Source organism: Lipotes vexillifer, unplaced genomic scaffold (genome assembly GCF_000442215.2).
Source record: "Lipotes vexillifer unplaced genomic scaffold, Lipotes_vexillifer_v1.1 scaffold37, whole genome shotgun sequence".
Classification (NCBI taxonomy): domain Eukaryota; kingdom Metazoa; phylum Chordata; class Mammalia; order Artiodactyla; family Lipotidae; genus Lipotes; species Lipotes vexillifer.
The window spans coordinates 3114536-3129337 of record NW_006791811.1 but is presented as its reverse complement, the minus strand read 5'-3'; the positions used below and the strand labels follow the sequence as shown (position 1 = coordinate 3129337).

The 14802-nt window shown below is 41.4% G+C and overlaps 1 protein-coding gene across 8 annotated transcripts in view; it reads right to left on the bottom strand.

The window, feature by feature from the left end:
- Nucleotides 1-2215: 2215 nt before the first annotated feature.
- The window catches only part of TNIK (TRAF2 and NCK interacting kinase), a 414613-nt gene continuing 402026 nt past the window's right edge, over nt 2216-14802 (bottom strand). For 7 of the 8 annotated variants that reach the window (XM_007464716.1, XM_007464717.1, XM_007464720.1 and 4 more), the window contains 6 exons: nt 13995-14129; nt 10725-10825; nt 8111-8260; nt 5664-5823; nt 5282-5421; nt 2791-2874 (listed from right to left, as the gene is read on the bottom strand). In XM_007464716.1, coding sequence (XP_007464778.1) covers nt 2791-2874; nt 5282-5421; nt 5664-5823; nt 8111-8260; nt 10725-10825; nt 13995-14129 — 770 coding nt within the window. Of the gene's footprint in view, nt 2875-5281; nt 5422-5663; nt 5824-8110; nt 8261-10724; nt 10826-13994; nt 14130-14802 lie in introns of all 8 variants that reach the window. The other variant, XM_007464722.1, reaches the window with a different exon arrangement.

Genomic DNA, 14802 nt, shown 5'->3' with positions numbered 1-14802 from the left:
CTGAAATATTCTGCATGACCTAGGCCTCAGTATTTCAGGGCTAGGGCCAGTCCTGATGGAGGAAAATGTATTTTTGGAGATAAAAGCTTCAAAGAATTCTTTAGGAATCTTTTAAGGAGCACAGATTTGTGGGGGGCCCTTTTTAAATTTGGTTTTGCCTTGTACTCTGTAAGATATTTGTACAAAAATATAAAAGGCATGGCTTGATGTTTAACGTCTGTGTTTTATTGTTGTTGGCACCAGAAAAGCTCATGTTCTATGTTATGTCACTGTACATACTGTAAACAAGACTGCATTAATATTGTTCTCTCATGATTTTTTGTTTCAGTGAATCTAGGCTTTAAAAAATACATTCACAAACTACCTTATGTTTAAACACAATGATTCCCTTTTATTTCTTAACTGTACCCCAAATCCCACAATAAAAAAATCATTTAAAGCCGTGTGTTTCGAACTTACCACTTAGAAATCAAAACAAAACAAAACATAAAAACAAAGATCAGTTTGCAACATAATTTAAAGAAGCTTCTGGTTTAAAATTACCACAGCAGCAATATAGAGAGCTGGTGGCCATCACACGCGGGGACGAGACCCAAATCCATGTACCTTGTTCACGTCAGCATCCAATTCCAGTAGTTGCTAAATTCAATCCAAAACGTTACTGCTGAATTTGTTGCACGGAATTTGTTAAGATAACATTGTTCAGCAGCAGAACCTTAGCAGTAAAAATGAGAACGGGAGGATATCATTGCTTTTGAGCACTAAAGGGACCACGATGAGGACATCTTGGTGATTGCCTGAAGATAATCCTCAATTCCATTCCTGTGTTACCTGCTTAAAATAAATGTAAATGACAACCACCTTTACAGGAGGGCCAGAATCATCTATAGCAGAACTAGAATATTTCCCCTTCGCTGTTCCCCGCCTTGCCCAAGCCACCAGATCGAAATGGCGCTGTTTTCCTAATGTGTATTTCGTTCTCATTAATAGTACATCAGCTGCTCATGTATTTAGGCAAAATCAGTAGGATCATAGATTTTTTTTTTTTGATCTGTTTAGAGTAATTGTTTTCTCCAGAAACAAGCCACATTAGTTTTGCTGTTGTTGGATTTTTTTTTTCAATTTTTCAAGAACAATTTGGTCAACTACTGTTTTATTTTAAAATATTAAGTGCACCTGAGATTGCCAGTTGAGCTCTCTATATGTCTCCTGGAGATAACACTGCTGTGATGAACAGTGAAACAAAACAAACGAAACGAGGTAGGTTAAAACAGGAAGCGCAACACAGATATCGTTTTGCAACACCTTGATACCACAGGCGGCCATGCTGGTAGCTTTGGAAAAAAAAAATCCCAGACAGTCACGTAAAAGTTCGAATCATCCGCGTAAGAGTCTATAAGGACACAAGTCAACCTGAACGAAATACATACATATTCTGCACAAATGTTGTTTACCGTATGTTGGGTAATTTGGAGGAAGGTAAAATGGTTAGGGTCTCAGAATTTTGGCCAAAGCCTTGCTTTCTAGTTCTATAACATCTGAACCAATGATGCCCGCTGGGTCTCAGGCAGGCTTAGTAGTCTAGTCCCTTCTCTCACCAACCCAGAGAGAACACAGGCAGCTCAGAAACATTTATTATTATTATTTTTTCAGTCACAGTTTTCATCTTGGGAAAGCGGCACCCTCAGGAGAAAGCTGGGAACGACCAGAGCCTGGAACTTATTTATTCTCCAATTCCCAGAAAGAACAAAGTCTTAACTCCTAACGAAGCCCGAACAGAGTGACCTCTTAGCTGGGAAGTTTTGTGCATTTGGAAAAAAAAAAGTGTGTGTGTGTGTGTGTGTGTGTGTGTGTATACATTTTTAGCTTGTTTCCAGAAGCTCTTTCTGTCTGACCCCCTCTGTCATCCCATCTTTTGCCCTGATCTGTTGCATAATCGCTGAGGCAATGTTGTATTATAGAGTCCCTCATTCACTAGAGCCAACTCAACTCAATGGCACTACTATCCCATTCAACACACTCTGTTCTGTACAGGGCCATATAAAATAGGGCCTGCCAGACTCACAAAAATGGTAGTTGATTTTATTAGTCTAAGGCTAGTAGTTTAGCCATTTAAAATCTATTTCCCGCAAGTGGGGAAAACTAGTATTTTTCTTCTCTTTTAAAAATCCATTAGCAGTTGCTATCAAAAAGCAACCTTTTGGGTTCGTGAAGGCAAAAGAGTTCTACAATTACCCCACTATGTAGTTATGGCCTTCAGTGTAAAGAGATAAGGTACATTTATTGTGCTGTCTCTCACCATTCGAAATTGGAAATTTTACAACACATTGTATACTTAAAGCTAGCAGGCAGACAGAATTAAAAACAGACGTTTTCTCAGTATGCATTCTTTCCCCATTCTTACAAAGTAAAGGGGTAAAGAAAAAAAGGTAAAAAAACAAAACAAAATAAAACTCAAAAACCCACCAGAACACAGCTTAATCATAAGAGCACACAATATTTGTTTCTATCCCTAACTCCGAAGAGCACATGGTCCACCTTTGTCCACAGACAACGCAGCATTCTTGGGGATCTCCTGGAAATTCCTGCCACCTTTTTCTCTCCTTCTCAACCAGGCTGCAACATTGAAAGATGGACTGTACTGGGACGGGTGGAGGGAGAGGAAAAGGGTAAAGTGGTATGGTCAACCAAGCCTTCTGATTCTGCCTCTAGACTGGCATAAGTCCACATGAGTTATGTTCTTTTAAATTAGAAATAACGCCATGAAGATAAGTGCCAAGTGCTCTTCTGTTACCAGTTCATCATGGAATTTCTGTTGAGGGTCATGAAAAACACTTGGCTACTTCCTCCAGATCGCACGGATGCAAAAAATACCTGTTTGAAATTAAAAAGAAGTTAGTTCAACTGCACGGTTTCTTTCCCTCTTTTCTTCAACCGTCCATCCATTTTCTCTCACATGTCCTATCCTTGCCATGTGTCAGCTCTTAAGACTTAATGGCTGGTGCTTATAAAGTGCCTTTTAATACAGTGCATCCTCTGTAAACATTCCTGCCTTTATTCCTATGAAGGTTACTATGACTGATTGTGGCACCGGCCTTCAGGGACCCAGAAGGGGCTATATCTTGATTTGTAACAACCCTTTGGGAGCTCACTTTTTACAAAGGAGTTTCGTGCTAGGATAATATGCTGGATTTCTGGTCTAGGGCACAACACGTCCTTTGTTAATTTCTGGAAAGCCACAGGGGCTCCCCTTTTCTCTCCCCTAATAACAAGAGGGCAGACTTTGGGAATGAAGAGAATCCTCTCGCATTTCCAAAGTCAAGGGGGAAATTTGGGGCCTACTGACTACTATACAACTTCATTTCTCAATTAAGAAAAAAAATAAGTGGTTCTGGTCAGAGAGGGTAAGGTGTTTAATGCCTATTCACTTTGGCGTTCCAAGAGTTAATGCTTGGCTTCTCTGCTGATGAATGCATATCCTAGGCCAAAGGAGATCATGACATTAGTAAGGAGAACCACAGTCCATTCGGTCTGGGTCTGCTAAATCATCTTATCAAACGACTGAGAGAAGCGAGCAAAATTTGGGGTACTGCTTGCTTGAGCCGAACATCAATGAACCACTGCCCAGCAAAACAACATTCTGGGCCGTGGCCCAGTCCTTCACTCAGCCAACACCAAACTTTGGTCCGAGGCGTTTACTTCTGTCATTAGTATAAAGTCTCTGCTACTCCATTCTCACGGTTTCTTCAGAAGAATGCTCTCTCCCAACAACTTCGGAAGTTCTGTGGAAATGCTCATCTTTCAGCTAATGCTACATATGTAAGTAAAGCTACTGTTAGGGTCAGTGAATCAAAACGGGGAAGCACAGAGGACCCATAGGAACACAATGAGGGAAAGAAAGGGCTGCTGTTCTCTCCAGGTTCTGTGAGCCCTGGCTCTAAACCTCGGGCCCCAGATGCTGGTGTGGTCCCAGCCTGCTGCTGAGGGTGTGGTCGTGACTTGAAATTGGCTTTCTGGGGTGGGACTTCAATGAACTGGAGTGTGGGTGTCTGTGCCCAGATCATCCCTAGTCTTATGATTCCCAGAGACTAGGCGGGGGCTGGAATTTTACTAGGGGTCAGGTCTGTTTTCTGGTGTATTCTGAAAAGGGCCTGGGACCATCCTTGCCATCCCCAGCTGTTGTCCACCCAGACCACACCAGACCATACCAGGTCAGAGTAGTTGGCTACTCCAGGGCCAGACTAAGACCAGCCTGGCTTCTGGGGAATGGGAGTGAACCAAGAGATGCAGGTCTGTTCAACCTGTCATGTTCTTTTCTATAGATGTTTATGTCTGCTGTTTTGGGGACAGCATTTCTAAGTTGGCCATAGTCCCAAAGGATGAATTCACAAATACAGTATAGCTTAGCTACTAAAAACTCTGGGTTAGTCTACAGGGAGGGCAAGGCAGAAGCAGCACTGCTGCAGGATACGCCTTCTGGGCGACTGATCATGCCAGACGAACACCGCCGATTTCACTGGAAAACAGTCCCCCTATGACACTTCAGAAGAAACATGGCTGGAATGACACAAGACATGGCACTAGTTGAGTTTGCGATTGTGCATTCCTTAAGGTATGGGTGACACTTTAAAAAAGTTTATATTTCTACATGTCAAATGTTTTACATTTAAAATCAAATATAATGTGATGGGTTACGTCCCAATAGTGATTTTGTGAAACGTCTAAAAGTGGGGCATAAAGTTGACCCACTGTGAGATGACTAATGAGAGGCCGGCTCTTCTAAGTACTTAGGAGAATTTGGGTTATTTGCTGAGTCATCTTAAGGCCTGCAAGCCACACAAGTTACAAACAGTTTACAAGAAATTTTTTAGATGTTTTTATGTCTTTTTTTTTTGCAGTACACGGGCCTCTCACTGTTGTGGCCTCTCCCGTTGAGGAGCACAGGCTCTGGACACGCAGGCTCAGCGGCCATGGCTCACGGGCCCAGCCGCTCCGTGGCATGTGGGATCTTCCCGGACCGGGGCACGAACCCGTGTCCCCTGCATCGGCAGGCGGACTCTCAACCACTGCGCCACCAAGGAAGCCCTTATGTCTTTTTTGATGCGTGAATGATATATTTTGAGGGTTCACATGAATCAAACCAAATAATGCCATTTCAAGATAATATTGATTGTTTAACACAGATGTGATTCAAATCAGTATAAAGGAAAATGAAGGTTTCACAGGTACCTGGTGGTCTCTTAAAATGCAAACACTAATGCAAATGTTGAAACGGATTTACCTTATCATTTCTTTCACATAGAAACTTTAACCTTTGAGCTCGCTTATGCATAAATACTCCATCCAAATGTCCTGTTTCCACTGACCGGATCTCAATAGCTTTCTCGCCCCAGCCCATTATCTGATTGGAATGAATGTAGGCTGTCAAAAGGAATTTCCAAAACTGCATTAAAAACATTAGATGGGCAATAACTCACAGCATCTGTTCACATCTTAACCACAAAAATGACAAACGACTTGAGATAAACAGACAAAGCAAGTCTTACAAGTGTTATTCACAGACTTTTTTTTTTTGTGGAATCAAATGGTTGTTTCACATTTCTTGACTTTCGTTTCATTTGGGGGGTGTAACTGCTGAAGGAGATAAGGAATGGTTAACCTACCCACAGACGTGGGCATTTCTCCCCATTGGAGCACCACATCCTTAGTTATCCGGCCGTAGGTGTTTACATACACCCCCTCATCCTCATAGCAAACAAGCATTTCCATTCCATCTGTTTTAGGCAAGATGACAATGGCATGAGGAGTAATATTGCCCTGAATCTAGAAGACAAAGAAAGGCCAGGCATTATTCTTTTAAAAAATAAGACAGAATCTTAGCTATTAATCTCTAAGAATTGCAAAGAAAAAAAAAGAGCTTTTTCTTTTCCCTTTTCCATTTACATTCTAGAGACTGATGTTTTTTTTTGCTTAATTTAACCACCGACCTGTCAAATACAAACCTGGTAAATACAAACTTAAGCACTAGGTTGAGAATGCAATTTACCTGTTCTAAAAGCAACAACTACAGCTATGGAGCACCTGCCCTGTGCCAAGTGTGGGCCCTTTCCATGTATAACTTCTGGCCTTTAAAACAGCTCCCCATGCTAGATATTTCTGTCTACAGATGAAGCAACTGCATCTCAGAGGGGTTATGTAATTTGACCAAAGCTGCACTAGGATATGGTGGTAGAATTGGGATTTGAGCACACTCCCGTGGACATTGAAAATCTCGTGTTTTCTATCTATTTCCAAAAAAGATGAGGAGAATGCAATCCAGCTGGATCTGATGGAAACAGCCCGAGTGGGGCCAAAAGGTGGGACCAAAACAGGCTATGAACAGTCAATACAGATTGTTTACCTGGGTGCCTAAATAAGTCCCCTACATACGAACCTTCAAGGTGTGAACTTTCCAAGGTGCGGACGTGTGTTCGCATGTCCAATATTCACGTGCCTGGTGTACATTGTGACGTGCGTGCATCCTCTACAAGTGGTTGTGCTTTTGTGTACTTTACTTTTACAGTACTGTATAGAGTACACTAGTACAGTATCATTATTTCAAGCCCAGGATGTCCGGAAGCAAGAGTAAAAGCAGCAGTGACGTAGCTGGTACTGCTAAGAAGTGCCAGCTGTTGTACTGTACTACTGTAGTTCTCAAGGTACTGTACTGTAAGATTAAAAATGTTTTCTTTATTTTTTGTGTTTGTTTTTTATGTATTATTTGTGTGAAAAGTATCATAAACTTATTACAGTACAGTACTACATAGCCGATTGTGTTAGTTGGGTACCTAGGCTAACTTCGTTGGACTTAGGAACAAACTAAACTTACGAACTTGCTCTCGGAATGGAACTCGTTCTCACGTAGCGGACTTACTGTCCAAATTAATGGCTTGTTGAGAAAACATTTAAAAATTACCGTTCACTAAAAAAAAAATCATACTATTCAGATAAGTGTAGGTTGACTTGTTCTGGGAAAAGAGACGTGGTGCTGCTGCGATCCCCTGGTTGAGAATGTCATGGCCGTCCAGTAGGTACATGGTGGACAGGAATGAGGGGATGGAGGATGATGATGGGGACAGCCCAGTCCCCTCACCAAGAGCACGGGCTGTGAGTCCTGTGTGCACATACACACGCGAGAAAAGCTGTAATGTAACAACGAATGACGTATGTGTGTCGTGCCCCAAAACAACTTTTTTCAATTGTTGTGCTCCCTTGGAGTAAAGTCTTTAAAGTCTCAAAATACCAAACAGCCACAGATTAGGTTTCAGACTTTGCTGACGAATAATTTCTACTGTATGTTGAAATACTTGGGACTGCATACGTTAGAGGAAACAAAATTTACACTGCACTCATCCTACTACATGAAACCATGGGCAGCACGTCCCTTAAAAGTCATGTTTTAGGCAATGTGTCAGTATAGTAATATTAAGAGTACAATTTGCAGGGCCCTGTGCCAACTACTTTAGATGTATGACCTCACTTAATGCTGACGATAACCCTATGTGATAGGTCCTCTTAGCCCCATTTTACAGATGTGAAAGCTGAGGGTTGGACTGGCTGCCTAATGTGTCCACTATTGTAAAGCGAATACATGCAAGAGCCAGAGCATGTGCTCCAGGGTGTCTGATTCTGCCACGTGACACTGCCCTCCACTTGAAGAGAGGAACGATAGCAGAAAAAGGATCACTGGACTTCTCCCACATAAAATGAACCAATCTCCTTCAAAAACTAAAAATAGAAGCTCATCTACTATAGTCTTGCTTAAAAAACAGAATCTATGCCCTTGAACAAAACCCACTGTATGTATTTTAATGTAAAATCCAATGAGACAACATGTCCAGTAAATGGCAAATAATTGCTATTACGTGTTACTCAATTTTAAGCAGCCATAAAAGTCAGTTAAAGTTACATGTTTTATGACTTAAAAGCCTCATCTGTTTAGTGAAGACCATAAGTTCATCTGCTTTATTGACTAGTAAAAGTTAGCATGACCTCCACTAAAAATGTACAAAAACAAATCTATACACACAGGTTGTGGAACAGTCTTGACAGTCTGCTTCCAGGAACTTACATGAGATGGTATGTAGATATCATAAGAGTTTCCTGAATCAACATCAATTACATGGAAACCAGTGTGTGAACCAAAAATAACCTTTAATCTTTGACCTTCTTCTACTGTGAGATCAACAAGCAGTGGCTTGTGCTGGAGATCTGCAAAAGACTTTAAAAATCACCCCATGAGTACCCACATCATTCAAAGACGTTACCTTAATAAATTTTTCCTTTAGCCATTTCCTGTGGAAGTTAATGTCTGACTTTCTTAAATTGAAAAGCTAGGAAATCTTTCTTTCAATTTTAAGGCTATTCATATTCTGACTCTGGGAGGAAGAGTCTAGCATCCATTTGTTTCCCTTTTTCTACCCCTTGTGCTCCAGGGCAGCGAAGCTGGTCGACAGTTGTCTGTTTTGATAGTGTCATCATATATTAAAAATTTGGTGGGCTTCCCTGGTGGCGCAGTGGTTGAGGGTCCGCCTGCTGATGCAGGGGATGTGGGTTCGTGCCCCGGTCCGGGGGGATCCCACATGCTGCGGAGCGGCTGGGCCCGTGAGCCATGGCCGCTGAGCCTGCGCGTCAGGAGCCTGTGCTCCGCGATGGGAGGGGCCACGACAGTGGCCGCGTAACGCAAAAAAAAAAAAAAAAAATTTGGTGTCTGGGTGCTGCTGTTCTTCCCTGTTTATTTCTGGCCTTTTCCTCAAGAAGGAGGTCCAGTCACCTCTCTGGCCTCTCTCCTTCCCAAGGGACAGCCAGGCCCAGGCATGGCTACTACCTTTTCAGAGACAGACTGGGTGGGCAGGTGGGCCAGCCCTGTGCTAAGCCTGTTCAGGGTTAACAGGCATGCTCTGGTTCTGACTCTCCTGGGTGAGTGAGTACACATCAGGCTGGCGCTTTCTCTAAACTTAATGTTGAGATCTGAGACTTGGGTTTGGGCGATAGAGGATGGTGGGGATGATTCATCTCAAGACTCATGGCTTACGTTGGCTAGCTGGGTTTAAAAGGAAAAGAAAGAAAGAGCTCCAGCCACGTTTATCAAAGTTCTGTGTGTGAGACTCCAGAGTCTAAGCCCCAACTAACTGTCAAGTGTTCCTCCGTTTTCCTTTGCCATTGTTTAATCGACACTCCACCTGTATTGGCCTTGAAGTCTGGGCGAGTATCTGTGAAACTACAAGTGCCTCGTCTATCATGTCACCGTCACCTAACAGACCCCTCCCTCCTTCTCTTTTGCTAACATCATTCTCATATATGGGAGGTTCGAGCCTCATCTCCTTGTCCCACGGGAGGGCTTGACCCCCTGCCGGCTCCAGTCTTTCCTCTTCGAGTCCTTGCCTTTGCTCTTCCCTCTTTCTAGGTTGGTCATGGTTTGCTCAACAAAGCATTTTGCAGTCAGTCCTGCACTTTGGCTAGTACACTGATGACAGTAACTTCCGAACCGGAACGGGAACAGGATCTTGACTGAAAAGCTTTTGGGAAGAGAGATTTTGGCAGGACAGCAGCACCGCTGTAGCTGTCAGGAGTCATCCCTGAAGTGTTATTACTAACCCAACGCATTCCAAACATTTCTCTCCATAAAAGCGGGGTTAACGAGTGGGGCCCATTTCGCATCTTCCTGAGCACATCACAAATGAACTCCTTGCCCTGCTAAAGGAACAAGATAGAAGCGGGGGTGATTCAGCCCTGAAGAGGGCTTTGTAATGTTCCCAAGGCAGCTTCTGCCCTGACGTGGCATATGTGGCAACAGAAAATACATAAAGGGTCAAAGAAAGATAACAGTCATAAAGGTGGGGAGAAAAAGTGAGGGCCAAGGAGATATAAAGAAAGAGATGTAGGCAGAGAGAACGAACAGAGGTAAATTCACACTGGCTATGGGTAGACTGTGCAGCTCTGAAAACATCAGAGTGCCTATAAGTACTGGTCCTTCTGGCATTTGGGGGTCAGCTTTCATGATCTGGAGTCAACGGGACCAGCATTTCCCCATCCTACTTCTGTTGAAGCTCATGAGTTATCAAGCCAACCACAGTGGGTACAGACTTAGACAAGATAAAAAATGAAACAGCAATGAAAATTGAAGGATGCAGAGAAACTAGGCCATTTCCATATGTGACTACATTCAGTATTCATTTCAGAGAAGTCCAACAGCAGTGGGGATATATGAGCATCAAGTGAGTTTTAGTGACTTTTCTCCAAAAGGCTTACGAGGATTACAAGATTTAGAGACTCAGTTCAGCCTTGAGATTCAGTGCTGCTTGCTGTCGGTCTGCCTTTTTCAGATGAAATATCAAGAGAGTGCCCTAGTTAGGTGGGTGTATAATAAATCTCATTGCCTAATATCATAATGAATGCTCTGCCTGGTAACCATTCCATACTAAATGCCACTTAGAGATGATGATGCATAGACCTGAAATGGAGGAGGGTGCACCCAAATTTTAATTTGACTAATTAACAGTATTTACTAATACCTAGTCTTTACTTTTAGAATAACAAATAAGAGCTCCTACACTTTTAAAAGAGGTTTATTATATACAGAAAAATTGGTGCTAGTGTATGTGTAACTTAATCACTGTTAACTGATGGGAACCTAACCTATATAAAAAAACAAGCCCTTGTTAGGTAATCACATGCCTACTTACCTTAAATGCCATGAACTTATGATATGGTTTAGGAGCCCAAGCATATATCTCCACAGCATTCTTTAAGGCAATCACCAAGAATTTGATCCTTTCATATTTGACTGTAATAGAAAAATTATGAATTAAAAAGTTCATTAATTTATTCATTTTTGTATTAAAGAATGTGTAAACCACTATACATACACACACACACACACACACACACACACACACACACACACATATCTTCCTGATTGAGGGTAATGCTCTGGTGTGGGATGTTCTCATAGATACAGATTTAACTTCCTTTAATGTACTTGGTTTGCAGGATACCTGGGGCCTTTTGCTTCATACTGAAGGCTCTTTTCTTCATCTAAAGATGTAGCTGGCTTAGGACTGCCTCTAAGCACTAGGTCTAGATGTGAACTACTTATTGTAAGAAGAATCTGTATAAAAATCCTCCATGTTTCCTTACCTGGCTTTTATGTTCACCCACATGTAAGCAGCTGAGAGCCGGTATGGCAAGATGGTAGAAAAATCAACAAATGGGGAGAGACATAATGGCTGCCATTCTCTTATTATTCAAACTTGGATTCCAGTTATTAGGAATTCAAAAAGGACCAATGCCCTTAACATGAGACCCCAGAGAGATCCCTCTCCCTTGCTGCTATGTGAGGTTATAGGAAAAAGACCACTGTCTATGACCCAGGAAGCAGGCCCTCACCAGAGACCGAATCTGCCACCAACTTGATCTTGGCTCTTTTCAGCCTCTAGAGCTGTGAGAAATAAACTCATGTTGTTTATAAGCCACCCAGTCTGTGGTATTCTGTTATAGCAGCTTGAACAGACTAAGACAGTACACATGGCAGTCTTTTTATTTACAAAATGTTTGAACAAACAGAATATTCTGTGTCCTAAAGAATTTCGGCCAGGATAACTGACCAAATTCTTGTTCTCTGAGCTCTTTTTCTGTAGCATGCCTCTCCTGTTTACTATTCTGTCTTTAATATACTTTCAAATACTTCTTCAGCGATTTATTTCCATATTTCTAAATGACGTGCTGATAATGTTATTTACAACTTTTTTCAGCTGTAGATATTACCTACTGACTCTGGAGAATGGCAAGGGTCTAGTCTCTTACAGCAATCTCCTCTCTCTAGATCTCTCTCTCCAAAGTACACATCTCTTCCTCCCCACACCTCCAATAGAGTTATATTTACAAGTTTTGGTTAAGTCAATATCCTGTGTTTAAATCATTATTGTTCATAGATGAGGCATGTAGTATACCATTATTATAATTCCTTTCTTGCTTTCAATTTTTTTTCACTTCCTTATTTTCTATGTATCTATCTCTCAGCACATGGAAACTTTCTGTTAGTGCTGTCAGTACAGTCAAATATGGCAGGTAATCTATTAGTAACATTTTATTTTTCTTGTAGGTACCTCTTCCTGAACCCTCCATTGTCCCACTTTGCCTGGACTAATTTTTTTCTCCTTCTCTGTCTCTGTCTCTATATATACACATCCTGCTTGTTCTGTTTCTCTGGAGAGCCCTGGCTAATACAGATGGGCTATAAAATACTAAGTGAAAAAATTTTTCCTTTAGAACTTTGAAAGCCTTGCTCCATTGTCTTTTTTCTTTTCTCTTGGCCACGCTGCACGGCATATGGGATTTTAGTTCCCTGACCAGGCATCAAACCCTCGACACCTGCAGTGGGAGCGTGGAGTTTTAACCACTGGACTGCCAGGGAAGTCCCCTCCATTGTCTTCTAAGCTTCTAGTACTGCTGTCCCAGGCCACCTAATTCTGTGTCTATTACATGTAAATTGTTTATTTATTTACTTATAATTTGAAAGCTTTAAGAGCCTTCTCATTTCCTGGGTACTGAAATATCATGTTGCTATGTCCTCTTGTGAGTCTTTTTTCATTCACTACACTAGGTACTCAGTGAATCTTTTTAATTTGAGATTTTGAGGTCTCAATTCCCAGGAACTTTTCTTGTATTCTTTCTTTGATGCTTTCTTCCCCTTCCACTTCTTAATCTTTTTCCTAAAACTCACGTAACTTATATTTTGAACCACTTGGACTGAAACTTTTATTTTCTTACCTATTCTCTCTTTTTTCTTTTCTTTTCACTCTACTTTCTAGGACATTTCTCATCTTTGTCTTTCGACCCTTCTACTGCATTTTTTATTCCTGCCAATATATTTTAATTTCCAAGGTTTTTTTTCTTGGTCTCTGAATGACATTCTCCAACCCTGTTCCATCTTCTTTTAAAAAATAACACCTGTTCTTCTTTTATGGAAACAGTATTTCTAATCTCTCTGAAGTTATTATATTGATAGTTTCTTCTAAAATATTTTTGTTCCACTCCTCATTATCCTTGTCTCCTCTAAAGTCCCTTCTTTCTGTTTAAGTTTCCTTCCCATTAGTGGATTTTCCCACTGTCTGCTCTAGTGGGCTTATCGACTGATGGGTTTCACTTTTAAGGTGGTTAGATAGCATGCTCTTTTCACGGCATTTCAAATATTAGTACCTCAACATCTTTTCTTGATGGCCATTTAGGTTCTCCAAAGACCATCTTTCAATCTCTTGCTTGGGAGTATAAGCATGGCTGGCAACATCTGGGGTGCTAAACAGGGGAAGGAGGTGTCTGTGTGTGTATTAGTGTGTCCTTATAATTCAATATTCCCCATCAACAGATTGGCTGTGCCCACCTTTCATCTTCTGCTGCTGTCAGGGAGGGTGGCTGCCTGACTGGGTTCTGGAGGATTTGCTGTTCATCAACTTTCCAACAGTCCTCCCATTTTCAATCCCACCCTCCACCTCCACCTCAGATACACCGTCCTGGGCCTTTCTGAGTTCTGTTGAGTGACTGGATTGATTCTGATGACTTTCCTCACAGCAGACTTAGAATTCAGCATTCCCTGGTCAGCTAGTTCTGTTCCTAGTCATCTAACAATTCTTGTTCAATTTTGTTGACATCTCTTATCTGTTTTCTCTTCTCCTGGTCCCTCTGTCCTTGTAGGTTTACAGCACTTTTATTTCTTCATGGTTATTTTAATGGGTCTTTGGGAGCGAGTTCAAACTGGAGCCTAAGACTTTATTCTGAATGCATTCTTTGAACTTCATCAATCTAACTTTTTGGGGAAATAATGCAAATATATTTAAGGTTCCAGCAGTGTCTTAAACTGGTCACAAATGCATCATCAATATCTGATGGAAAAAAACGGAATGAAACTTAACTGAATAATTTGGATTGAGCAAACAATTCCATGTCTTGAGACTTACCAACTTTGTAATGTATACAGCCTTCCAAGTCCCCAACAGTGATCCAGCCTTGTTTCTTTTCTACTTCTGGGTCATTGTGTAATATTCTGTTTCTTAACCATGAAAGATAGTAAACTCGTAGCTTATTCTTCTTTCCTGTTGAAGTAACAGAACTTTAATTTCAAGGCCCTGAGACAGCTTTTTCTCTCAATCCTTATCTCCATTTAATTTTATTTATTTTTATTTACACTTGTGTGTGTGTCTGTTTATGTGTGAAGGCACAATAACCAGTGTCTCCAGCATCATCAAAGTATTGTCTCTGCCAGAACTTAGGATCAAAACAGGTCCAAGTGTTCTGGGCAAATAACCATTGCATAATTTGTCTGTACCTTCTGGTGCTTTCTTATTTGAGCAAGGTGCTCTTATTCTCTCCTCCCAGTTTATCTGAGTACCAGATAAGAAGATGTCCCTTGGGGTGGCTTTTCCTAAGTGATCAGTAATTTAAGCCTGTGGGTTATACTTCTTGGGTACTTATTTTCCTTTGACGTCTCTTGGGTGTCAAAAAATGTTCCATATTTTGCAGCTGTGATATATACCAGAAGAAAAGAATTCATGAAAGCATTGCACACTGGATTTGACAGGAGAGTACATTTATAACCGAAATCAAGGGAACCACGTGCACTTACTATTCCTTTTTATAACCAAAAGCCTTGAATATGCATTGATTTCTATAGCTAGGATGGGCAGGAGGGCTGGTGCTTTCTCCTCTCTGTGCCAACACAGATCCGAGGGCAGTTCAAGAAAATTTGGCTTCTGTTTATTTTCTTCT